The sequence below is a fragment of the Chironomus tepperi genome, unplaced genomic scaffold (assembly GCF_022539635.2).
Source record: "Chironomus tepperi strain 1889 unplaced genomic scaffold, CSIRO-AGI_Ctep_v1 contig_13, whole genome shotgun sequence".
NCBI lineage: Eukaryota > Metazoa > Arthropoda > Insecta > Diptera > Chironomidae > Chironomus > Chironomus tepperi.
The window spans coordinates 1125928-1153435 of record NW_027226135.1 but is presented as its reverse complement, the minus strand read 5'-3'; the positions used below and the strand labels follow the sequence as shown (position 1 = coordinate 1153435).

At 35.3% G+C, this 27508-nt stretch overlaps 5 protein-coding genes across 5 annotated transcripts in view; 2 read left to right on the top strand and 3 right to left on the bottom strand.

Annotated features, from left to right (window-relative positions):
* The window catches only part of LOC139090541 (uncharacterized), a 40895-nt gene extending 28731 nt beyond the window's left edge, over nt 1-12164 (bottom strand). The window contains exon 1 of the mRNA XM_070640281.1: nt 12022-12164. The gene's annotated coding sequence lies outside the window, so the exon portion shown is untranslated. The remainder of the gene's footprint in view (nt 1-12021) is intronic.
* LOC139090590 (probable cytochrome P450 313a4) lies at nt 4401-8254 on the top strand. The gene is made up of 4 exons (XM_070640355.1): nt 4401-5069; nt 6006-6273; nt 6798-7215; nt 7493-8254. The coding sequence occupies exons 1-4, from the start codon at nt 4456-4458 to the stop codon at nt 7648-7650; spliced, it is 1458 nt and encodes a 485-aa protein (XP_070496456.1). The 5' UTR covers nt 4401-4455; the 3' UTR covers nt 7651-8254.
* A 1143-nt stretch (nt 12165-13307) lies between the features above and the next one.
* Nucleotides 13308-17123, bottom strand: LOC139090625 (zinc finger protein 1 homolog). The gene is made up of 5 exons (XM_070640414.1): nt 16913-17123; nt 15088-15718; nt 14534-14631; nt 13700-13846; nt 13308-13629 (listed from the first exon to the last, which is right to left on the bottom strand). Exons 1-5 carry the CDS (start codon nt 17034-17036, stop codon nt 13400-13402), a joined length of 1230 nt encoding a protein of 409 aa, XP_070496515.1. The 5' UTR covers nt 17037-17123; the 3' UTR covers nt 13308-13399.
* A 33-nt stretch (nt 17124-17156) lies between these two features.
* Nucleotides 17157-24658, top strand: LOC139089844 (zinc finger protein 595-like). The gene is made up of 9 exons (XM_070639479.1): nt 17157-17378; nt 18533-19103; nt 19715-19896; nt 19950-20242; nt 21435-21591; nt 21655-22150; nt 23042-23107; nt 23281-23378; nt 24192-24658. Exons 1-9 carry the CDS (start codon nt 17255-17257, stop codon nt 24620-24622), a joined length of 2418 nt encoding a protein of 805 aa, XP_070495580.1. The 5' UTR covers nt 17157-17254; the 3' UTR covers nt 24623-24658.
* On the bottom strand, nt 24647-27201 carry LOC139090427 (protein artichoke-like). Its single transcript, XM_070640194.1, has 2 exons — nt 25110-27201; nt 24647-24956 (listed from the first exon to the last, which is right to left on the bottom strand). Exon 1 carries the CDS (start codon nt 27140-27142, stop codon nt 25247-25249), a length of 1896 nt encoding a protein of 631 aa, XP_070496295.1. The 5' UTR covers nt 27143-27201; the 3' UTR covers nt 24647-24956; nt 25110-25246.
* Between the last annotated feature and the right edge of the window lie 307 nt (nt 27202-27508).

Sequence of the window (27508 nt, the reverse complement as noted above, 5' to 3'; positions counted from 1 at the left end):
AAAAAGTAAAGTTATGCAATAAATTACAAAAATAAGTATCAGCACTAATCTACTCCGATTCTGTGCAGGTGCCAAAACGGCCAATTTTGATTCTGATTCTAACGTAAATTCGCACCTGCACACAGAATCGACATTTGACTTGATAATTAGTCCATAACGTACATCAGGAGAATAACGGACTTAATGTCCATGTCATAAATCTAGCGACATCTAAATTTGAAATTTATAGCTTAAGATTGACTCACACACGACCAAAATTGTGTCGTAAATAACGAAATATTATTCATAAAAAACTCAATTGATTCAAGGTCAAGTTTACACATGCTTATTCATTACCGGCGATGAAGTTTTTTTGTATGGCTTATATATATGTTTTGGATTGACTCAACAAATGTCGATGAACTGAGAGTAAATTAATGAATGAAATGAGACAAAAAACAGTAATTTGCGTGATTTTAGCAAATTATGCTTGATGGGGTGACTTAAGGTCTTCAAAGCTGATTTTCTGAACGGTAAAAGAGCCCGTGGACGCCCAAAGAACTCTTGGAAGGAAGCTGTCGATAGAGATAGCAATGCACTTGGTATCAGAAATTGGCAAGTGGTAGCCAGCGATAGAGCCAGCTTCAGGCGACTCCTGTGGGAGGTCATGGATTACAATTGATCTGTACGGCAAGCGAAGTAAGTAAGTATGTATGCTTGATGATGACTTTAAATTCTTAAGAAGATCATGGATGTCAATCAATTAATTTATAATAAGACAATTAGTTAAAGTAGGAAGTGGCTTATTGATCATTTAAAAGTAACTGGTTATGAAATTAAGACAATATTTATGTCATTGACTGTTGTTTATTGGCATTGACTCCTGAAAAATTGCATAAAAAATAAACAAATAAACTAAAAATAGAATTGCGACATTAAGCTTGTGATCAATGTCAACTTATTGGAAATTAACAAGTCACTGAGCAATGGCAAATATGCGAATTTTTATTGGTTTTATCGACTGATCAATGCATGAGTGATCGATATATTGGTTGACCGATAATACTCATGATCAATGACTGTTGACAAAACCTAGATTAGCTGATGTGTACGACCATCGAAGGTAGTAAGTAAGAAGCTTGATGGAGGGAGGTTAGGGAAGGAGCAGGTGAATTTTTGGGAGTTGGATTGGACTTTTGAATCAAATTAAGCAGCATTTGTGCTTAAAGGAGCAGAATGACGCATTATGGATGCTATATGATGGATTTGGAGTTAAAAATTTGGATTTTTATTTTGAAATATTCTGGAAAATTGAAAAATTTGGTTCAAAAAATAAGAAAATAGTCCAAATTGACCCCCAAAATCACCAAATCCAGCAACCTATTGACAAAATACTTCAAAATACCTCAACATCCCTAACTACAACAGTAAATCATCTCTAAAATATTCAAATAATTTCGCAAAATCTCATGATGACCAATTAGCAATGTGCAAATTAATTGCCAAAAGGACAGATTTACTTTGTAAGCTTGACTTAAAGCAAAATAAGAAGAGTAATGTCAATTTAATTTACAATTCATTGAGAAAATTCATCACGTTCATCTATTGATGCTCTTTGGAATCTGAATAATTTATTTGAAGACGTTTGTCACTTAGAAGACATGACACTCGTTTAGGTGACAAATGTCTAGTCATTATGAATTGTAAATTATGAATTATGACGTATTTATTGGATGTACTTTTTCAAGTGTTAAATACAGTAAATAAGTAAATAAGCCACACAATTTGTGGAGGTCAAGAGCAGGGTTGGAGTAGGATGTCGACTTTGGGGCGCCTTTTCTGGAGTTTGGAGAAGATTGGAGCGACTTTAAGAGTCCAGGCTCTATTAGAGTCCAAGCTGTATTAGAGTCGAGGTTCCGTTTGAGTCCCAGGCTGCATTAGGACCCAGGCTCCATTTTACTTCCTTTTTGGAACCCGATTCCCAACAAAACTCCCTTTTTGGACTCTTAGAGCCCCAACTCCACAAATGTCATCCCAACTCTGTCTCAAGAGTATCAAAACTGACTAAATAAGATGCAAAAAAAAAGTGTATAAAAATATTCAAGTGATGTAAATACTGAGCAGACAGCATCGACTGCAGCTAATTGAGTGCAAATATTAGCAAAAATCATCTCAACGTATAGTTTAATGTAAATATTCATGGAAGTGTAGTGAGGGAAATGGAAGGTGGGAGAGGAATAATAAAGGGGGTTGGAGAAGGCGAAGTCTGAGTCTGAAGCTGATCAAATGTCAAGCATGTAGCTTCATGTGATATTGGCTGTTTCCAATAAATACATCACTGAGGTCTGAAACCTGAGGATTTGGACTGAATGGGGGAGATTGACCCCTCAATGCTAAGGGTTTCTGATGCCAGAACCGAGGCTTTCTGGGAAGTCTCAGTCTCGGTCTCGAGAATTTGTCGATCATCATTGATTAAGCATCCCGGCAAGAATACAACAGATTGCTGTCCATGCTTATTCTCACCTCATTTTCCCCATCCCCCACTAAACCCCATTTGAATTGAATCTATTTATAGAAATTTGATCATTTTTTACCCATCACTTTAGACAATTTCAAGAAATGTTTTTTGAAGAGATCCATTTGGTCTCAAAGTTAAAGTATCAATATTAATTTATTAAATTTGCATTTAACAAAATCAATAATAGAGAAATATTATTTATGGTAAGTTTATTGAATAAACTGCAGATCAGCAGTTATGACGCATTTTGTTAGTTGTATGACTGAATTTCTTGGTAATCTTCAGAACAGAAAGAAGAAAATGAATTTATGTCATTCATCCAGACATCGGTGAGCTTTTAGTTAGAATATATGATATTCTCAAGAACCATCACAATTTATCACAATAATTCTTATTCTAAATCAAAGAGAGAACCAGAGACGCGCTGAAATTGAATTGGATTTTTGATTGATTTCCGGAATCGTGCTTTCTTACTTTTAACATGCTGATCTCGACCACAGCAACAGAAATCAATTTAAAATTGGGTCGAAGCTCAATTCATGCTTGATTTCATTCTGAAATTAGATTATCACTTTCTTAGCCTCAAGTAGGGGTTTCAATCCCGGGATCCCGAAAAATCCCGAAATCCCGAAAATTCTATTCCCGATCCCAAAAATCTATCGAAATTTTGATTTTGAGAAAGCATGATATTGACATCTTGTTTTCGGCTTTGAAATCACAAATCTTGGCAATTTTTTGTGTACTGGAAATGATTTTTTTCATCCTCAAAATTTCTAATAAAACTATTAGTATTACATTTGCACTAAAAACTTGATATTTTTTTCGTCATCCAATCCCGGGATTAATCCCGGGATCCCGGGATTGAGATTTCGAATCCCGTAATCCCGGGATTGAGATTTTGTCCCGGGATTGAAACCCCTAGCCTCAAGCAATGTCAATGCCTTTGGGGTTGTTTGGTTGTTATGTAACGCTGCTTATAAGGAAGGATGGGAGGTTACTTAATTACTTGCCTAGGAATTGCCAAAATCATATGCGAAGGTCTGCAGAGATGAATGAAACTACAGGTCTACGCATCTGCCAAGTCCTACTTACTCCGCGAGCCATACAGATCAATTGTGATCCATCCTCCTTCAGATAAAGGGTTCCTGATACCGAGACCGAGACCATCGATAGGGCAAGCTTTAGGCAGCACCTGTATTAAAGTTTCTTGAAGTCTCGTTCTTGATATATTGTTGAGACCGATGTCTACACTTCCGTAGTTCCATAGTTCGAGTAGTCTCGGTTTCGGTGTCAAGACCGAGTCAAGTCTTAATACAAATGTCACCTGAAACTGGTCCTATTGCTGGCTTCCAATTGCCAATTTCTTATGCCAATTGCAGTACTGTCTCTGTCAACAGCTTCCTTTCATGAATTCTCTTTGGTCGTCTTCGTATTATTCCTCATTCAAAGAAGAGGATGCGTCGGGTAAGATGGAATAGGGGTGGATGGAAAAGGGAGGAGTGTTGAATAGAATGGGTAGGAAGGACTGGGTAGGATTGGTTGAGGAGGATATGATAGGGGAGCGAGGGGCAGTGAGGGGCTGTTGGTATTTTGGATCAAAGAGTGGATTTATCATGTTACTTAACATGTGAACAGCCCCGCTGTCGTTACGCAAAAAATTAACTTTTTAAAATGTATGATAACATCTTCATGACCATTTCCCAATATTTAACACATGCTTCCTAAATATTCTAACATAACATTAAATAATTTGCACAGTCAAAAAAAAAAGAAACTCGTTTATTTCGCACGAAATCACATCACATGCTGAAACAGACAATGTGTAGCACATTGGTACGAGAAAAATAGTCATATCCACAAAGGATGCAAACTCGATTCCGATACAAAATACGAAATATTATTGATAAATTGTTCAGTCTGTCATTTAAATTGAAACATACAACAAGTGTCGGAACTAAATGTTTGACTTATTGTCATTGTCTATATTCTGTATAGTCAGCCTTGCTGCTTACTATGTTGTGTATCGTTATCGGAATCGGCGACTTTATGAGCTTGCCGGTCGACTGCCGGGACATGAAAAATATTCAATTTTTGGGTCATTTTGGTTGATGTTAAGCATGCCTAGACAGGATTATGTGCCATGTGTTATGGATTTAATTAAGGATGAGCAGCAAGTCACGAAAGTTTGGCTTTTTAATAAATTGATGATTTTGACTAAGGATGCTGACTTTATTAATAAGGTCTTTAACATGCATCAGACTTATAATAAGCCAGACTTATTCTATAAAGGATTTATGACCACAAAAGGTTTAATTACGCTTGCTGGAAGTGAACATAAAAGACATCGTAAAGTTCTTAATAAAGCATTTACATCAAAAATGATGCAACGGCTGCCGGATATTTTTGATGATAAATCAAAAAAAATTATTAAAAATTTATGTCAAGTTGAAAATTGTGGTGAATTTGAACTTTTGGAATTTATTGGACCTTATTCATTGGAAACTTTTGGAAAAAGTAATTTAAATTATGAAATTCAATATCATAAAAGTGACATCTTTCATGCTTATGATAAGTAAGTTGGCGTATTTTTAATTATTTTTTATAATAATTTAAAAAAAATGAATTTTAAAATTTTTAAAAAATTTCAAAAAACTATAAAGAATTCAAAAAGTTTAAAAAAATTTAAAATCATAAAAAATTTAGAAAAATTTAAAAAAAGTTAAAAAAAAATTAAGAAAATGTGAAAAGTTTAAAAATTTTAAAAAATTAAAAATTGAATTTTAAACAATTTAAAATAAGGTAAAAAAATTAAAAAATTTAAAAATTAGAAGAAAATTGAAAAAAATAAAGATTTTTTAAGAAAAAATTATAAAAAAAAATTCAAAAATTTTCAAAAGTTTAGATCGAGTTTTGAAAAAATTTAAAAAATTAAAAAAAAAGAAAAAAATTCAAAAAAAATTGATAAATTTTAAAAGAAATAGAAAAATTTAACAGTTTGAAGAAAAAAAAATTAAAAAGAAAGTGGAAAAGTTTAAAAAAAAGTTTGAAAAAATATAGAAAATTTTAGAAAATTCAAAAAAGATTTTTTTTAAAAAAATTAAATTTAAAAAATTAGTTAAAATTTTGCTTCCAATTTGAATTTGAAATTTTATTAATATTTATTTCACATTTTATTCATTTTTAATTTTTTTTTATATTTTTTTTTAGATATTATTAATTTTGTAAAATTTTATTAAATTTGTAAAATTTTATTAAATTTTTTATATGTTTCAATTTTTTTTAATTTTTTCTAATTTTTTCAATTTTTTTTAAATTATTTTTTAATTTTTTTAAATGTTTTTAATTTTTTTGCGCTTTTTTATAAATTTTAAATTATTAAAAAAATTTTAATTTAATTTAATTTTTTTTATTAAATTTAATTTACTATTTAAAATTTTTAAAAATTTAATTCAAAAAATATAAATTTCAATAAATTTCAATCTCTCCCAAAACCCAAATCCAACCATAGCTACTCCTCCGTCGCAGTCGACTACCTAGCCTACTCAATGATGGGCGTCAGCCAATCCTTAATATCATTCACCAAACTAGGTCAACGAATTAAAGATACATTTCAAAAATTCGACGCCTATTTCGATAATGTAATCAAAGTAAACAGCCAGAACAACAACAACAACAATATCGGAACTGATCCTACAGCAATTGATATTCTACTAGATCCAAATAATGGATTTACTGAAGAGGAAATTAAGGATGAGCTGATTATGATGCTGTTGGGGGTAAGTTAATGGACATTGTGGGTTCTTTGGGGTTTGTTCACTTGTTACGTAACTTATAAAGTTACCCACTTTCCTCATTTTGACCCCAAATTCCTCATTTTGACCCACTTTCCTCATTTTGACCCCACCTTCCTCATTTTGACCCCAATTTCCTCATTTTGACCCCAACTTCCTCATTTTGACCCCAAATTCCTCATTTTGACCCCACATTCCTCATTTTGACCCCAAATTCCTCATTTTGACCCCAAATTCCTCATTTTGACCCCAAATTTCTCATTTTGACCCCAAATTCCTCATTTTGACCCCAAATTCTCCATTTCGACCCCAACTTCCTCATTTTGACCCCAAATTCCTCATTTTGACCCCAAATTCCTCATTTTGACCCCACATTCCTCATTTTGACCCCAAATTCCTCATTTTGACCCCAAATTCCTCATTTTGACCCCAAGTTCCTCATTTTGACGTAATATGTGAACGTCCCCTATTTTAACCCCATCTTAATTACCAAATTCCCCTCTAATCAGGCATTCGAGACATCAACAAGAATCATATCAATGACATTAATGATGCTTGGCATGCACCAGGATGTGCAGCATAAGCTTATCAAAGAGATCAACGACGTGTACAGCACAGAAGAAAAAGACGTCAAATTTACAACAGATTTCCTCCAAAAATTCCCATACCTAGAAATGGTCCTTAAAGAGACAATGAGACTATTTGCTGTAGTTCCACTAGTTGCACGTGAAACATCCGAGGATGTAGACATAAATGGATATACAATACCAAAAAATACAACAATTCTTATGTCAATTTATGCGATGCAGAGGGATGAGAAATATTGGGGATGTGATGCACATCTGTTTAGACCTGAAAGATTAGAGAATGGAATGGAATATCCACATGCGTGGGCACCATTTACTGGCGGGAGTCGGATATGTATTGGTGAGTACTATTTGGGGTATTTAGGATTGTTGGGCATTGTGTTTGGGGTCAAAATGAGGAATTTGGGGTCAAAATGAGGAATTTGGGGTCAAAATGAGGAATTTGGGGTCAAAATGAGGAAGTTGGGGTCAAAATGAAGAAGTTGGGGTCAAAATGAGGAAGTTGGGGTCAAAATGAGGAAGTTGGGGTCAATATGAGCACGATTTACCCCCCAACTACCCCCTCTTCCCCCCTATTTCATCAACCTTAATTTCAATTTTACTTCCATTCATTGCAGGCTATCGATACGCAATGTTGGCAATGAAAGTCTTCCTTATCAATTTCTTCAGAACTTATACTGTGGATTGCAGTCAAAAATTTGAGGATATTAAGTCGGAGATGACAATGACATTGAACTTTTTGACTGGATATAAAGTTAGCATACATAGGAAATAATTGTTAATTTTTGTAATGATATTGTAGGATTTTAAGCTATAAGGTTAGGTAATGAGAGACTAAATGTTGAATAGGGTAAGTTGGGTAATTGATTGGAAGTTTGGAGCCAGGCTGGAGTGAGACTGAGTCTGATTTTAAGAGACAATGAGGATAATTAACTAAAATAAGCGTGTAGTTGAGTATACTTTTGAGTATACTTGGGTATACTTGAGTATACTTGGGTATACTTGGGTATACTTGGGTATACTTGAGTATACTTGGGTATGCTTGGGTATACTTGGGTATACTTGAGTATACTTGAGTATACTTGGGTATACTTGAGTATACTTGGGTATACTTGGGTATACTTGGGTATACTTGAGTATACTTGAGTATACTGGAGTATACTTGAGTATACTCTTCAGTATGCTTGAGTATACCCATGAGCATCCTTCTCAGTTACTTCCAAATCGATGCCCAATTCAATTTGAATTCTGGATCCAATTTCAGATCAGTTAACCGACTTTTAATATTCGGAAATTCCAACTTAATTTGAACTTCATTTGTTAGAATTCTTAAGAATAATAATAAAATAATAAAAATGTCAAAATTATTTACGATCATATAGGATTTGGGAATTTAGAATTATTTCTATTTTTTGGACATTTTTATTTCAGATTTTATGTAAAGCCTTGTGACCTTCAAAATTTTATTAGTTCAGCTTAGCAGTTTTAGAATTGGACATTTAAGATTCAAAATGATGCAATTTTGGAATGTTCGGCAATTGCTAAGTGGCTATAATTTGGGGAGTCTACAGTTACTTACTTACTGTACAGATCAAGGTTTAATAGCAATGTTTACAGGCATTTCAAGCAGAATTTGCAGGATATACGTCAAGTTAAGTCTCAAATTCAATAAATTGATGTCTGCATGCTGTCTGTGTCTGTTACACTCAGAGAGAGAAAATGTGATCGCTCAGTAGCGCGAGTAGCAAGTTCAAGTTGAGTAGCAATATTAAGAGTGAGTAGCACACGAGTAGCTTCATGCTAGACATTATAAAAATTGATAGCACAGGCAGTGGTGTTTAAGAAACAATTTTTTGCCATTCAATAGAGTCTATGCTACCTTGAAAGCATTTAACAGCATCTTAACTGTTTTTGGAATTTCCTGAGATCAACAAAAGTGATTATCGGTATTTCCATCAATTGAATTTACTGAGATAAAAATTGTTTGTCTTATTTTGATTTTAAATTGCTTGATTATTTCCTGGTTGATGTAGCTTATTGTTGGATATTCTTTACTTAGTTAATGTATGGGAATTTTTTAGACAAATTTACAGGTTGAGACACTTTTGCAAAAGATTTTAATTTGTTGCAAATTTAGATTACAAAGCTATCGATAGCCAGCAATAGAGACAGCTTCAGGAGCCAACTGAGGGATGTCATGCATCACACTTGATCTGTTCGGCAAGCAAAGTAAGTGAGGTAAGTAAGTTCACAACTAAAACGATGACAATAACAACAATTATTGACAAAGCTCTTCCAAATGCAGCTTTTGTCCACAACGAAGAACCAAAGTTGACATTTTGGTTCATTTCTTGCTGTTTTGCAGCTTTTTCTCGTTGTTCAAACTTTTTAAGATCGGCTTTGTTGCTTTTGGTTTACTAATTCCGCAGCAGTTTTTGACATTTGCAATAAAATCTCTTAAACTTGTGTCTCGACTGGTCTTTATGTCAATGCAAGTATTTTTGGTGATTTCGATGTTTTTTTACATCTTCATGATAAGCCTTGACCAAGATTCATGACATTTACAATAATATTTTGGTGTCACACTTGTTGTGGACACATATGTTACCCACCAATCTTGAGTAGACAGAAAAACGTTAGAACTGGTCATGACTTATTTACTTCGCAAGCCGGAATGGTCAGTTATGATCCATGGCCTCCCTCACATGTCGCCTAAAGCAAGCTCAATCGCTGGCTACCGGTTGCCTATTTTTGATTCCAAATGCAATACTATTTTAATCGACAGCTTGTTACCTTTCGGGAATGGCTTAATGGTAAAAGAATAACACCAGAATTTGGAAGACGCAGTGTATTTTGAGGTTAGAGGTAACCATGCCTTATTTTGGTCAATATTCTTAAATTTGTAAGGTATTTCGAGATAATAAAATTCAAAATCACAAACGTTCTATAAAACCGTAGAGAAGGAGGTAGAGCAACAACACAAGAAACCAGCAGAAGTAGCCATTCTGGCCAGGAACAGAAACATATTCAACTGCTTTATAAACGCCCAACGTGATTCACAGCGTATCAATAATATTTAATCATCATTTACCTCCCAATGACCTTGTGCGAGTTCAATTCCCATTCAGAACAAGTTCTAAAGAAAGTGTTAATTTTACAGTTATACAGCTTCACTTACAGCATACATAGATAGCATCTGATTGAGTATTAATTGTAAATAAACTGATGATTAAGGTAGGAACCAGGTGTAGCTTGTACTTACATTGCTGGTCGTTCAGGTCAATTGTGATCCATGACCAGCCGCAGATGACGTTTATAGCTGGCTTTATTGCTGGCTTCTACTTGCCAATTTATGTTAGCTCTGATTTAACAATGTAGCAGTGATTTGTATGATTCATAATGAAAATGGCGTATCAGCAGTACGCAACTTGTAAGCTTAATAACTTTTTAACCACTTAAACTTATACATTACATAATATACCGTTGGAAAGGTCGTTGGATGCTCTATAAAAATATGTTAACTAAATTAAATTTGAATCGGTTTTAACGGTTAAATAACCGTTTCAAACTTTGATGAATCACGAAAAAAAGTAAACTTTAATAACTTTACCTATTCTTGATCAATTTTGATAATTCTTTTTTTGAATAATAACCTATATGTTTGCTATCAGCTTTAGACTATTTTAAATTTTTTTCAATACGTGTAACATCATTTTTTGAGGCCCCAAAGTTTTTAACTAAAGTAGCTCGCATTTTAAAACGACAAAAGATTTTGAATTCAAACCTTCTGCAATTTAATTATATATTAATTGCCTATCCAACAGTGTATAATAATGTAGGGTTCATCCATAAGTTTCCTCAAAATTTTAAGAAAATGTTTTTCATACAATTTTTTTTTTACATATTTCTTGCATTTTTTTGTTTTAAAGCTATTTTTTATGCTGTTTTAGTTCATTTTCATATGAAGCTTTCAAAAACCTTTAAAACGATGTACAATAGTATGGGGTTTGAGTGAAAGTTTTGACTAAAACCTAAGAAAAATATTTTTGTATGAATTTTCCATAGAAATTTCATGTAAAAATTTTTTTGTTGAGAAAATTAATGTTTTAATAAAATTTTAACTTATTAAATTAGCAAATATTATTTCCTAATTCAATTACAATCATTTTGGATGGTCAAAAGTTGGTTGGTGTGACAAAAAAAAATATTTTTTAAAATTTCTATGGAAAATTCATACAAAAATATTTTTCTTAGGTTTTAGTCAAAACTTTCACTCAAACCCCATACTATTACACATCGTTTTAAAGGTTTTTAAAAGCTTAATATGAAAATGAACTCAAACAGCATAAAAAATAGCTTTAAAACAAAAAAATGCAAGAAATATGTAAAAAAAAATTTGTATGAAAAACATTTTCTTAAAATTTTGACGAAACTTATGGATGTACCCTACATTATTATACACTGTTGGATAGGTAATTAATGTATAATTAAAATGCAGAAGGTTTGAATTCAAAATCTATTGTCGTTTTAAAATGCGAGCTACTTTAGTTAAAAACTTTGGGGCCTTAAAAAATGATGTTACACGTATTGAAAAAAATTTAAAATAGTCTAAAGCTGATGGCAAATATATAAGTTATTATTCAAAAAAAGAATTATCAAAATTGATCAAGAATTGGTAAAGTTATTACAGTTTACTTTTTTTCATGATTCATCAAAGTTTGAATCGGTTATTTAACCGTTAAAACCGATTCAAATTTAATTTAGTTAACGTATTTTTATAGAGCATCCAACGACCTTTCCAACGGTATATTATGTGATGTATAAGTTTAAGTGGTTAAAAAGTTATTAAGCTTACAAGTTGCGGACTGCTGATACGCCATTTTCATTATGAATCATACATTTTAAGGAACAAAAGTAATGATTAGGACACCACTAAGTGTCCATAGAACCTGACATAGTCAAAATAGCACATTGAAACATGTATACTTAATTATTAGCCATCAGCACATCCATAAGAATACTTAATAAATTGTAGAAAAATTCTAACAAATCAACAACATCTTTAGTTCCGATAAAACTATTAATAATCCACAAATAGCCACTAAATCCCCTAAAAATCACTAAGATAATACTTAATTCGACTCACCACAACTTGCTAACCTTTGCCACTGGAATTCCCAAACAACAAATAATCAACAATAATAAATTAATAAACACACGACCGAACACACTGCTGCGATTATTAAGTTACGACTGATTCATGTAAATTTAAATTATTTACTGATTGCCTTTTAGCAATGAATCTTGAATTTTATGGGAGAATTTCACTTTTACTGAGATAATATTGAGTATTTTTTTCATCAAAACAACGCATTCGATGATTACAATTTTATAAAAGCTGTTGGAAGTAAAGTTATTGGGATTTTATGGTGATTTGCTTTGAAGTGTGACTTTGGTTTTGAGTTGTAGCTTCAATTTTGAGTCATTGCTTTGAAGTTTGGCTGTAAATATGAGTCGTAGCTTCAATTTTGAGACGTAGCTTTGAAGTTTGACTGTAAATATGAGTCTTAGCTTCAATTTTGAGTCATTTTTTTGAAATCTGGCTTCAATTTTGAGTCTTTGCTTCAATTTTGAGTCAATGCTTCAATTTTGAGTTGTAGCTTCAATTTTGAGTCATTGCTTTGAAATGTAACTTCAATTTTGAATCGTTGCTTTATAGTGAGTCATTGCTTTGAAGACTGATTTCAATTTTGAGTCGTAGCTTCAATTTTGATTCGTTGCTTTGAAGTTTGAATTCAATTTTGAGTCGTAGCTTCAATTTCGAGTCGTTGCTTTGAAGTTTGAATTCAATTTTGAGTCGTAGCTTCAATTTTGAGTCGTAGCTTCAATTTTGAGTCATTGCTTTGAAGTCTGACTTCAATTTTGAGTCGTAGCTTCAATTTTGAGTCATTGCTTTGAAGTTTGACTTCAATTTTGAGTCGAAGCTTCAATTTTGAGTCATTGCTTCAATTTTGAGTCATTGCTTTGAAATGTAACTTCAATTTTGAATCGTTGCTTTATAGTGAGTCATTGCTTTGAAATTTGACTTAAATTTTGAGTCGTGGCTTCAATTTTGAGTCGTTGCATTGAAAACTGATTTCAATTTTGAATCGTAGCTTCAATTTTGAGTCATTGCTTTAAAGTTTGATCTCAATTTTGAGTCGTGACTTCATTTTTAAGTCATTTTTTAAAATATTAACTTGAATTTTGAATTTTTTGGTATGAATTTCAAGTATTTTGTTGAATTTTTTGTCCAAAAAGGGTGTAGGGACTAGGGTTCGACCCCTCGTAACCAACAATACCCCCCTAAAAATTGACATCCTTCATTATTATTTCTTTATCAATATTTTGTTGTTCTTTTTATTTTTTTTTAATAATTTTACATCAAATTTACAATTTTTCCTTCTTTAATTAATATAAAGGAATTTTGGCGCCAAAACGGAATCGAAATATCATAGATACAAAAAGGAAGTCCATCAGCATCCTTAAACCATAATTCCATTATTTGGATTTTGAAATTGCAGCATGTTATGCTCCTCAGCCAAATGTCTCTTTAATTGCTTCTGTCTCGGGAATTTACGTCCACATAAATTGCATCTTAATTTTGCTTCGTCCACTTTTGGTCGTATACCTTTATGTACAGCATTTACGTGTGCCTTAACATTGTATTTACATGCGAATCTCTTGTCACAGATCTCACATGCGTAGTTCCTCTCTGTGGATTTAAAGACAAAAATTTTGTTAGAAAATCTGAATATTTATTGAATTTTTCAGGTGAGCTTTACCTCCAGTGTGTGTCTTACTGTGCCTTATCATTCCTTGTTTTGTGTGTGATTTGAATCCACAAACTGAACAGACTATTTTCTTCTCCGTGTCACCGCTGTGCACCCATGCGTGCTTCAGAAGGGATCGTTTTCGTGCAAATGTCAGTCCTGTTGATTGGAATTGAGAAATTTTTGGTTATTGAGGCGTTATTTCAATTTTGAGTCGTTGCTTTGAAGCGTGACTTCAATTTTGAGTCGTTGTTAGGAAGCGTGACTTCAATTTTGAGTCTTTGCATTAAAGACCAACTTTAATTATGAGTCTCTGATTTAAAATCTAAATTATGAGTCGTTGCTTCAAAATTTGACTCCAATTTTAAGTCATCACTTCAAAGTTTGACTTCAATTTTTAGTCGTGGCTTTAAAGTCTCACTTCAATTTTGAGTCATTGCTTTGAAGTTTGAAAAATTGAGTTGAAACTTTAAATTTTGACTTTACTTTTGAGTAAAGTTTCTGACAGCAGTTAACCGTTAACAGCATAACAGCGGTTTTTTACCTAAAAATGCGGTTAACGCAAAACAACTTCTTCAATTTTGAGTCATTGCTTCAAAGTCTGACTTCAATTTTAAGTCATTGCTTCAAAGTCTGACTTCAATTTTGAGTCATTGCTTCAAAGTTTGACTTCAATTTTGAGTCATTGCTTCAAAGTCTGACTTCAATTTTGAGTCATTGCTTCAAAGGTTGACTTCAATTTTAAGTCATTGCTTCAAAGTCTGACTTATTGCTTAGAAGTCTGATTTAAATTATGATTCGTTGCTTTGAAGCGAAACTTCAGTTTTGACTAACTGATCTACTTACCACATATAGTACAGATATATTCTCGTCTATTCAGATGAATGGCATTCATATGCTCAAGTAAATAATACTTCTTATCGAATGTCTTTCCACACATATCACTGCAAAATATTTCAAAATATTTCATTATTTAATGTTAAAAATTAGGAAAATTTAGACAAATTTTTAGAATAGAGGAGATAGAAGGGATAAGAAAGGAGGTAGAAAGGGGTAAAAGGAGGTAGGAAGGGGTAGAAGTGCTTAGACAGTATAAGATGGAGTAGGAAGGGTTAGGGGCAGAATAGAAGTGGGAAGGAGGGTGTAGAAAGGGAGGAAGACGAGCAAGGATGAGGAAGGACGGGGTAGAAAGGGTAGGATGGGGTAGAAGAAGGGATGAGGGGTTGGATGGAGTAGAATAGGGCGAGGTAGGATAGAGCGGCAGGAAGTGAGAGTTTGAGGAAATTTAGCGATTTTTTGGGTGATTTTTGTCTTGAAAAATCTTTAAAAAATGAAAGAATCATGTCCAAAAAAGTGGGGCAAGGGGTTTGAACCCCCCAACATCCCCTGGACCTACTCACCATATCATTCTATTATTCTTGAGATGAATCTTCTTATGAGAATACAAACAACTTGGTGTCTTAAACATTTTACCACATTCCGGACAACAAATTTCCCTTTTACTTGTATGTATCCTTATATGCTGTCTAATTTGTCCCTTCTTTTGTGCTGTCTTATTACATATCGTACATTGAAATACAATTTGTCCATTGAGATTATGTTCCTTAATATTTTCATCCTTAAATTTATATGACAATTTTGATGATTTTTTGCATGATTTTGTTGGCGATGACTGTGCCTTATTTACAGCTGTTGTCCTTTTAGGTCTGACTGGACTTACTTTTGTCTCTTCATGCTTTGTACTGTCACTGTCATCCGACTCATCATAATCATCATCCTTGTAATTATCACTGTCATAATTGTCATCATCTGCTGACGGTATATCCACTGGCTCGATCTTAACTTTTAGTATTTCTGTTGCTTGTGTTGAATGTATTGGATGTGATGTGTCGTAGAGATATGATAGGTCAAGTCGAATTTTATCGGCAATTGTTTGATGCTCGTCGAGTTCATTGAATTTTATGAAACAATTTTGACATATGCTGGTTTGGTCGGATGACTTGTCGATGGGATTTAGTGATATGAAGGATTCTGGAAATAAAGAGAGGTAGGCATGGGGATGATTAGTTGATGATGCAAATTGGAAGATTTATAGCAATTGGCAGAAAGCTAGCGATAGATCCAGCTTAAGACACAAACTGATAGGCCATGGATCACAGATGATCTGTACGGCCTGCAAAATAACTAAGTCAGCTTCATTCTAGTCTACTCGCTTCGCGGTACCCAAAGGTAATGACTGAAGATCAAGTTAGGATTGGCCAAACCACCGTACCCAAATCTAGACTCGACCACTAAGGTGAGTTGATTGTGAACCTTTTTGGTGTTTTGAAAATTGGGAACTGATGATGTTGTGGCATTGGAAGTAAGGAAGATAACTGAAGCACTTCGACTCGTGGAAAACTATAAGATATTGACTAATTGATGACAAGTTCTAAGGTGTTCTTGTCAACTTTGGATGTTTAATAGGAATTAGATCGTCAACCAAGCTAGAACCCATATCATCCCGAACTGGTAGAAGGTTTTGAAGGATAGTGCTGTCTTAAGGCATTCCCTACGTAATGATGATGGATAGAAACCAAGTCTGAGACTAAGTCAGAGTCATGCCGGTCGTACTGGATTTTTGAGTTTTCTAACTTAGAACGGATCATGAATGATGTAGTTAGAGTGATAATAGCTGTATGTTCACTAAGAAGGCTGATAACTTGAATGTACTGTAATATTCTGAATGACTGGAACTAAAGTAACATGATCTGGACTAATATAGGACCTAAATCTTGACTTAAGCCGACTTATTCATACAAAATTCGAGTTACTGGATTGAATGTGTTGAAAAGAACACTGGAGTCCTTAATATCTTGAACTGACAGAAGATTCCGAAGGATAGAGCTGTCTTTAGACATTTCCTATGCGCGGCAATGTCCCCTGGTGCGCCCATGAGTAAGTATAAGTAATTAAGCATGTAATCAGAATAAACGTTACAGTTTGATATTTTCTATGGATTTATTCCCAATGTTTTGATGCAATTTAACAATAACTTCGATACTTTGTATGAAATTAAGTTCCAATTCTTGAATTAATCATTTTTTGGCACTTCCTGACAATGCTATTCACTCTAGCACACACAATCTCACAGAACATCCTCAAAATTACACCAAAATCCATCAATTTTCTCACAAAATCCAACAATTTTCACAAAAATTCTATCCAAAACAACATCCAACTTACCCAAAATTTCCAATATAGATCTCTTTGAGAAATTGACAGAATTTTCAACATTCTGCTTATATCCATCCATAAATTCACCACAAACAAGACACAAATCCTTTAAATTCTCCTCAGTTTTACTCATTTTTTTCTAATATTTTTTTATGTTTTTCATCAAAATCAAGTCTCAAATAAGAATAAACAGGGTGCAGTCAGGCTTAATGAAAGTCAAACAAAATTCCTGAACGCACCCCAGTGTCTATCCACACTGAACGTAAAATAGCTGTCGATTGTAAACACAGAAAAAGTAGAAAAAAATTAAAAAAATTTTGACAATTTTTGGACAAATGACTGCCTGAAAAAATGAATGAAGGAAGTGAAAATTTTGGTGATTTGTGCCTGATATGCAATGAATATATGGGACAATTTAGGAATCATTTGACAATGGAGTCTGCATTCTCCAGGAGGCCAATTTTGCAATTATTTGGTGAGACTTCTTCTTTTTTTGGTGTTTTTTAACTGAGGAATTGACTTGATTAAGGATGTGTGGGGTTTGGCTAGGATGGGGTTGATATTGGGAGTTGGTAAGGGTTATTTGATGGTGGGGTAATTGAGGGGTTTTGGGGTAATTGGAAGGATCATTGATAATATTGTAGAAGTTGTGAAAATTAATGGAATTTTCGGATATTTTATTAGAATTTTTTGGAATTTTTCATTATTATTTTATGATGATTTAGCGAGAAATTCGTGGATTATGGGGTCATTTACTTAAGGTAGGAGTGAAGGGGAGTGGTGGGTGGTGGGTAGTGAATGTTGAATATCAATTTCGGTATTAAGGACATTGATATGCATCACAAAACTTCTTATTATCCTTATTTTTGATCAGTACATTGAAAGACAGCCTGAGCTGGAAAATCAGAGACACAGAGGCTTAAGAATGGGGGAGAGGGTCAATAAGAGTAGCAACGTTGAGCGTGTTATCGTTTTGTATGAATCCCAAAATCTATTAAAAACTCTAGAAAAACGAAAAAAAATTTTCATCAAAAATGAATGAAACGTTAGAAATGTGGATAGGTTAATGTTCACCTCCAACCCTGCCTAGCCATGATATACCCCTAAATGAGGGGATGAAGGGAGAGTGAGTGGCTTGAAATATTTTTGTATAGATCCCAAAAATCACAACAAAAAAAAAATCCGAGAAAATCAAAAAATTCCAAAAAGGAGATAGAGGTTGACCTTTAACAACCCACGACCCTTGAGATGGACATGGGGGAGGCACCGATAGCTCAAATAGTCATCATCAGCTATGCATCCTTGATTTAACTCTGCAATTACCCCAAACGACACCAATATCTTTAATTAAGATTAAATCTCTTGTTGTCCAAACTTTATTGTGTCAAGGCACACCTTGATTGCAAGCCACAGCCAAAACGGCATGCATGTCATGGTAATTTGCGGTACAAAAGTGAGTCAGAACACTCATTTTAGACAACACTGCCCTAAGGGAACATTCAAAAACTGTGTTAAATACTAAAATCACCATTTAATCCCAAAATCCCAGCCCTATCCTAGTCATTTCCTAATTTTAATCAATTTTATCATTAATTCTATCAATTTCTATCCAATTTCTATCCCATTCAGAATCATTCATCAGCATAACCCTCCCAGAATCAACCGTCAAAGACCGCAAAATTTGTCAAAATTGCTTCATAAAATTCAACGAACTCGACGAGCACCAAACAATTGTCGAAAAGATCCAAAATGACATCCTAGTAATCTACAACAACACACTGTCCACATCACTCGACATCAAGCATGACATAAAGATTGAAAATTACGACATTGCAGCCGTTGATGTCCATGAAAATTTTCACTTTTTTGACAGCGAGCCTGAATATTATCCAGAACAGAAGCGACACCGGAAGCGGCATGATGACGACGACTTTATAGTCACAAAACGGAAGCGATCAAAGCCCGTCAAGAAGGATGATGATGATTTTGCGAAAGGATATACAGTTATGGATATTGAGGGTGAAAAATGGTACAAATGTGATGTATGCCATAAAGTTCTTCAAAGAAGGATCAAAAATCATCGTGAAATTCATACGTCCGAGAGGAATGTCAAGTGTGAAGTTTGTGGATCAATGTTTAAAACATTAGCATGTCTATATACACATCGGAAGATCCATAAGGAGAGGAAGTATCATCAGTGGTGAGTATTTGTGGGTTTTTGAGGGGGTATTGAGGGGATTTGAGGGAATTTGAGGCAGTTTGAAGGGGTTTGAGGGAATTTGATGGGGTTTGAGGGGGTTTGAGGGAGTTTAAGTGGATTTGAGGGAATTTGAAGGGAATTTGAGGGAATTTGAGGGGGTTTGAAGGGATTTGAGGGAATTTGAAGGGAATTTGAGGGGGTTTGAAGGGGTTTGAGTGGATTTGAGTGGGTTTAGGGTTGGGTTTGGACTTAATGATGACCTCTATGCTATTGGTACGGTCTAGGACGGGGTAGCGACGTTGTAGGTATACCAATTGTACGGTATAATGGGACACCTGGTATGTCAAATTGGTTCATCTATACCAAACGGTCTAGTGGTGTCATGGTACGGTATAGATGCTCAAATGGTTCAATACAGGCACACCACTGATATAGTACATTGTAGGACATGGTAGCACAGTGCAGCACCTCCACCACTAGACCATCATTATACCAGCAAGTCGTCCTACTTTAATTACTGCTCAAAATCACCTTCAAATCCTCAAATTCCCCGAAAATCCCCCCAATCCCCCTAAAATCCACAATAATAATCAACATCCATTCACTTCCAGTGACATGTGCGGCATGAGATATCTTCAAAAGATCCAACTCCGCAAGCACATCGATGCAATTCATTTAAAACGTAAGGATCACATCTGTGCAATTTGTGGCAAGTGTTATTCCCGTGAATCAACATTACAGGTGCACATGCTTAGTCATAAGGCTGAAAAGGATGTCGTTTGTACAGTTTGTGGTGAGTATTGTGGACTTATATGCAGCTACTGACTCTAATTCTGTCAATTTTAGGCTTCAGAACTCACACAAAGTCAAAAATGTCAAGACACATGAAGTCACACACCGGTGAACGGAACTATGCATGTGAGCTGTGCGGCAAGAGATTCGTTTACAGTTACAATGTTATTGCACATGTCAATTATGTCCATAAAGGAATTAGACCTAAAATTGATGAGGCAAAGTTAACGTGTAAATTTTGCAATAAAAAATTCCTTAAAGTTAAAAAAGTTAAGGAACATTTAGCGGAAGTGCATAATGTTGTTGAGCAAGAGGCAATGCCAGTGTGGGTGGTTAATCAGGAAGGGGATTAAGGAGGGGGAATGTGTAATATGGTGTAAGGTAGTGATGAATATGGGTTCATGTGGATGGTGTTGATGGCTGGTCTTAATGACGATCTTTGAGATCTTTTTGAGCATTTTTAGGGATTGATCCATAAAGTTCTAATACCGGATTCTATGGCTATCCTAAGGTTGTAAATCGTACTACTTTTAGTCGAATTGTAGGGCAGCTACCCGAAATATGAGGTATTAATCTGTCCGGTAACGTGCGACTTGAGATTTAATCAGATTTCGAGCCATATATAGGCTTCCAATCCTTGTAGGATATCCTTTTATAGACTAAAATATGAAAAATATTCATGGAGGTCATGGAGGTAGATTGGTCCTATAGCAGGCGAGAGATTGTGTCCTTTAAATTCCTAACAGGTAAAGAGACCGATGCTGGTTATTCTAATGGTCGTTCAGTGTCATTAAAACATGCTCTTTGTCTGTTAGGGACTATACTAGTTGAACACAATTTTAGCTTACTCTGCTCTTCAGTGCATACTCAACGACTGCTTGGAGATCAATCCGGATAGTCATCGACATATGCCATGACATGCTTAGCACCTGTTAGGGTACCATATGGACATAATATTCATTGACTAACTGCAAGAAAATGTTGTAGGATTTTAGAAAGAAAAATCAAAATTAATTATTAAATTTTAATGAATAATTTAGATTAAAATGTAAGAAAATATTGAATAATTAATAAAAAAAGCTGTCTAAAATTGAAACAAAATTGCAAATTCTATTCTAAGTTCTCTCCTACTCTGACTTGGTGCTGGTTTCGGATTGAAACCGTAATGATTCCAGAGTAATGCCTACTTACTTGTGGTATTTGAGTATCCATCATCAATCTTCTGTAGGTTTAGACATTACTTCAAGTTGTTCACTCGATTATTGGTATTGCTACCGTCGGTTAGCACCTGCCGCCGGGGACATCGGCCGCCGATGAGTGCCGGCCTCGGTACAAGCCTCGGTCAAAGCTGATTGTCTACTGACAAATGATAGTCAGTCGCAGAATATCATGAATTACCCAAAAAATCACCAAAAATTTTAACGGCCACCAAAAATTCAAATCCCAAAAAACTTTGAGAAACTTCCAAAAAATATCACTAAACACACCCCAGACTCAAAACTGTAAACATTAAAAAAACAACAAAAAAAGAAATAATTTTTTGCAAAAGTAATTCCAATCCCAAATTTTAATCCACAAAAGATGGATGCACGAATAATCGAGACGTGCCTCATTTGCGGCGAGTACATGGGTCCATTCAAGAATGACCTCAACGTCTGCACAGGATTCTCCGAGAGACCAATTTACACTCTATTTGGTAAGTACAGGAAATTGACAATTTTGCGGAATTGACTTAAATTTTGTCTTCTTATTTTTTTAGAGTCATGTATGAGCATTAAACTGCCAAGTGACTTAATTGAATCGGCTGGAATTTGTCAAAATTGTTTCATAAAATTTAATGAAATTGACGAGCATCAAGCAATTGTCGAGCGTATCCAACATGACTTACTGACTTTATTCAACACGACACAAACAAATTCGCATGACACAAAATCGGACATAAAAGTTGTGGACGAGGAAGTGGAAGTTGACGAAGTTTATGTCAATAATGAGGATGTGCTGTCAGATGGTGAATATATAGTCAATGATGTTAAGGCACAGACGGGAAGTGACGAGATTGATGAGACTAAAAAGAAGCGCGGACCAAAAAAGAAACGGAACCTTGATGAAGGGCTGATTACGGTTGAGGTTGATGGCTTTAAATTTTATCAATGTGAAGTTTGTCGTAAAGTATTTAAGGATAGATATAAGCTTAAAATTCATAAGGAGACACATAATATCGATAGGAATATATGCTGTAATGAATGTGGTGCAATGTGAGTATTTTTGGGTAATTTTAGGTGGATGTCTGATTAGTGCCAGTCAGTCAAATGATCCGAAATCTGGCACCAAGCTTGTGTGACTCTGATTTAGTGTCGGATTCAGATTTACTCTGAGGATCAGGCCCTTAAGACTTTGGCATTATGCCGAATTTAGTTTAAATCCTGCACCGTACCATGCCTGAGTCATGTCAACTTGGGCTGCCAACTCCAGCACCTAACTAAAATCAGAGACCCGACTCGCGATCTGAATTCAGAATTCGCGGAAACACTCACTTGACTCACGGTCAAGTTGCGAGTCAGGCCACAGATTCTGACTCGATGTCAGATTTGACTAGCCAGACTAGCCAGGCATGACTCTGATTTAATGTCCGATTCTGACTAAATCCTTGATTCAGGCTGATGAGACTTGGCATGGTGTCGAATCCGCCAGTGTTCCATGCCAGAATTAAGCCGAATTGACGCGCTAGTTCCAGTACGGAGCTAGAATCTTTAGCCTAACTCGCAGCCTGAATCCGTTTCAAGTCAGAATCCGTAGCCTGACTTGCAGCCTGAATCTGCGGATTCTGACTCGATGTCGGATTCAAGTCAGACTACGGATTATAACTCGATACCAAATTTGACTAGCTAAGCTGGTGTAAATTTAGTGTTGTAAACTAAGTCCGGTACTTTACCATGTCTGAGTCATGTCGACCTAGCGTGACTAACCACCAAGCTAAAATTTGTAGCCTGACCCAGCACCAAGTCAGAATTCAGGATGCTAGTCAAGTTGCAAGTCAAGCCAAGAATTCTGACTAGTGTCGGATGTTGCTGGTCAGGCTGACTTGACTTCAAGCATGTTAGACCTAATCCAGCACCATAATTATAATTACAAAAATTCATTTTCAGGTTTAAAACCCTGAGCTGTCTTTATTCACATAAAAAGATTCATAAAGAAAGGATTTATCATCAATGGTAAGCAGTCTTAGAACTATTTAAGGATGTAGAACTGATCAATCTGATTTAAGTAATTTTCAATTAAATTTTGATGATTTTCCAACAATTTCCTTCAAATTTTCATCAATTTGATCAGTTCCTCAACCCTAATACCCAATATACCATAATAATCAACCCTTATTCATATTCAGTGACTTGTGCGAAATGCGATACATTCAAAAGACTCAACTTCGGAAACACATGGACGCGATTCATCTGAAAAGGAAAGACTACATCTGTACTATCTGTGGTAAGTGATCATTTCCTGTTAAATCTTACGTAGCTTCATATTTTAAGTGCCACACAACATAAAGTGTCTCAAAATGAGCCCAGCATCAACCCCAGAATTGTAGTTATACTTAGCAAATATGATGGGGATGCAGATTGATTGATGGCCATGACATGCCTTAATTACTTGACGTACAACAGTAGAGAAGGAGGCTGAACAACAACAAAAGAAGTTAGCAGAAGTAGCCGTCATGGCCCGGAACAGAGACCTGTTCAATCGCTTTATTAACGTCCTACGATTCACAGTGGATCAATAGGAACTCATAGGAACTTAGATTGGAGCTTAAACAGGCTCTAACTAGCAGTAAAAGAGCATAATATCGAGAATACAGCATGCTAAATAGGATATTCAAGTATAGCAAGCCCTTGAAAGCATTCTCTTTCAATGTTAGGATCTGCGACTGCTTTCTAGTTGCGCCATGACTAAGTACAATCCTGGGGTTGATGCTGGGCTATATTCAGGGGCATATTCTGGCATGTAACACTTAAAATATGAAGCTACTTAACGCCTGGGGTAGGGTGAGTTGGCTATTGTCCAATTCTGTTTCAAAATCCACATTTTGGTTCATAATTTTGATACAAAATGCTACTATTAGGAATAAGTGGCTTTAAAAAAGCTACAAAATTTCCAAATCATCCCAAAATGCTCAACAGATGATGACTTAACAGCTGTCACAGCTAATCTCATCAAATTTATCAATACTTACCTTCCAATCCCACCAAATCCCTCCCAAAACCCTAAAAAACCATTAATTCTCATTCCCTTAACTTCCAGGCAAAAGCTACTCCCGTGACACAACCCTCAGCAAGCACATGTTTGTCCATAAATCAGAAAAGGATGTCGTCTGTTCAATTTGTGGCTTCCGTACACACACAAAACCAAAGCTTGACCGACACATGAAGTCACACACCGGTGAACGTAACTACAGCTGTGAGCTATGCGGCAAGAGATTCCTTTACAGCTACAACGTAATAGCACATGTCAAGTACGTCCATAATCGTGAGAAAAGGCCATTTGATGAGTCAAAGCTAATTTGTCAATTTTGTGGTAAAAAATTCCAAAAGCAATGGAAGAAAAAGGAGCACATGATTGAGGTACACAATGTTATTGAGGCGGTCGAGGGTGAGGACTTGATAATTGAGAATATGGACGATGTTATGGTGAAAGAGGAAGGATCAGCGGGTATTGTAGTGAAAATGCAATGAAATTTTGAGGAATAAATGTAGAAAATTTTTGTATAATTTTTTTGGTGTATTTTTTATTGATTTTTTGGGGATTTTAAGGCTGTTTTACAGGTTTAGGAATGGTTGGATATGTGGGATGTTCATAAATTATGTAACGCTTTGGGATTGGGGTTCAAGGGGGTTAAGGCATAATTCTACAAAATTATCTAGACCATGATAATGAACATTTGGCTTGTGGACAAGCCTAGTGCAACGTCTACTGCGCCTAATGTGTCTAAATCAACGTCCAGTAAGCCTGGAGCAACGACTAGTGTGCCTAATGTGCCTGGTGCAACGCCTAGTGTGCCTAATGTGCCTAGTGCAACGCCTAGTGTGCCTTAATGTGCCTAGGGCAACGACTAGTGTGCCTTAATGTGCCTAGTGCAACGCCTAGTGTGCCTAATGTGCCTGGTGCAACGACCAGTGTGCCTAATGTGCCTGGTGCAACGCCTAGTGTGCCTTAATGTGCCTAGGGCAACGACTAGTGTGCCTAATGTGCCTAGGGCAACGACCAGTGTGCCTAATGTGCCTAGTGCAACGACTAGTGTGCCTAGTGTTACGTAACTTATGAACAGTCCCTTAATACCTAAGATTATCAAACATCCCTTAACATTTTGACAATATAGAGCTATAAAAGCTAAGGAAACTGCCACTAGTTACATTAAATTTATAATTACATCCATTACCAGCAAAGCTTATAAAATCAGCATTCCTTAATTTCCATACAAATGAGCTCTCAATTTTAGCCAAACTATTATTAGTGGCACTAAAATACTCAATGGAATTTGATGTCAATATGAAGTCACTCTTAACGGCTGTCAAGTCATTGTTATCAAGACTCAAACTTATCAAGTACGGCAATTCCACAAAAATCTTCAATGGCAAGGCTTTAATCTGATTATCTGACAAATTTAGTGTCTCAAGTGCCGTCAAGTCATCAAAAGCACCAGCCTCAATGGCTGTTATGTTATTAAGTACAATCTCTAAAGCTATGACTGAATCCAAGCCTGCAAAGTCACCAACTGACAATTTTGTAAGTCCACATTTCTCCACAGTTATGGCCTTAATGTTAATGAATGTACTTCCGATATTACCCGGCATGTACAGCACATCCAATTCTCTTATGACCAATACAGTCACATCATCATCGTTCCTTGATGCTGAATCGTGGATGCCCCACCAATCAACATTTGTGTCATTTGTGCTGTTTACAGTCACATCATGTGCTATGCATGTATATCCATTAGTTCCATCCGTGAATCTACAAGTTCCATTAACTACCAAGCACTTTTCAGCTGCTAAACTTAATTCCGTTACTTCCAATTCCAGTTCATTTGCATAAACTGTGAGGTTTGTGTAGGTCTGATTGAGGATCTTGAAGTCTGTCTTGCACTGTAGGCTGCTGGCATTTAGGGATGTAACTGCCAATTCGAGGGATGTAATTGTGGTATTGGAATTTTCGTAGCTGGTCTTAAGCTGCTCGTAGGTTGAGTTTAAGTCAAGGATTGATGCTGTTAGGCTTGCAATCATTGAATTGGAACTGCCGACTAGCTGTTGACATGCTTCATTGGTGATGTTAAGGCTTAATATGTCTGATTCAAGTGTGGATATGACTCTGGATGCATTGGCAAGTTTTGACGTAATTTCAGCATTATCTGTGGTTAAATCGGATATTTGTGAATTTAAGGCTGTAATTTCGGATGTTTTGTTGCTTAATAAAGCAGTAACATTGTCAAGGGATGTGCTGACTGTGGTCAATTCCTCTTCTAAGCTTTGTATTTTACCAGCTGAATTTATCAGTAACTCCATCGTTGAATATGTATCGGAATCAAGTGTAGATTTAGTCACAAGATATTTTGATATTAAGTCATCGGAACTTAAAGTTCCGCAGATTGATGTCCTGATCTTTTCGAGGTATGCATCCAGTGTTGTTCCATCAAATCCATACGCACCGACATCATTGCCTGAATTTTTACACTTATTATTCGCAAATATTATGTACGTGAATGTTCTGCCTATAAATGCATCAGGATGGACATAATATATCTGATTACTGCGCAGGTCCACAACTTTAAGCAGTGCTAGGTCAGCAAATAAATTACTTGGGATGATTTCCAACTTTGATGTCTTTATGACTAAATACACAAGTGTCTGCTTGTAAGGAACTAGATGCTCATTTTGTAGACCAACCAATGAGGCACCAACAACACTTAGGTACTTTATGTCACTGAATATTCCACTCAGATCCGGAATTTCATAGACATTTTCTCCAGTAATCGAAAGGATATCCACATCTATTTCTGATTTGCCACTTAAATGATCACCAGAGACAGTTCCGACTGTTGAATCGACTAAGTAAGTCTGATCTGTTATATTGCATGAATAATGAGTTCCAGCAATGAATATATCTCCTTCTGTCACTGCATATTCACAGGTTATATCCACTTCGATACCAGAGCATGTTCCAATGAATAGCAGAAATAATATCAATTTTCCAGACATATTTCGAGTTTTATTCCACAATTTGATGCTGTCCTCAAGCACCTTTTAGAAGGTGACAATCTACTGAATGCGGAATAATTTTGCAAACTTCCATTTTAAAGCAAAAATAAATTGTTTGCTAAGTAATTCGGCACACTGTGCAAAATTATAATTGATAATGTCTTGCACATTGTCTTATTGTGAAGTCTTTTAGTGAATTTTAGTTTGACACTAGACTCGACACTTAAACTAGAGCTCAAAATCTACTCTGACTTTGTATGGAAAAGTCGACAAAAGTTGTCTCGCCTCCAACTTTAAAATTCGAGTTCTGGACAATACTGTGTAAAATATCAATCTGGAAAGAGCCTGTGTACTTAATTACTTCCT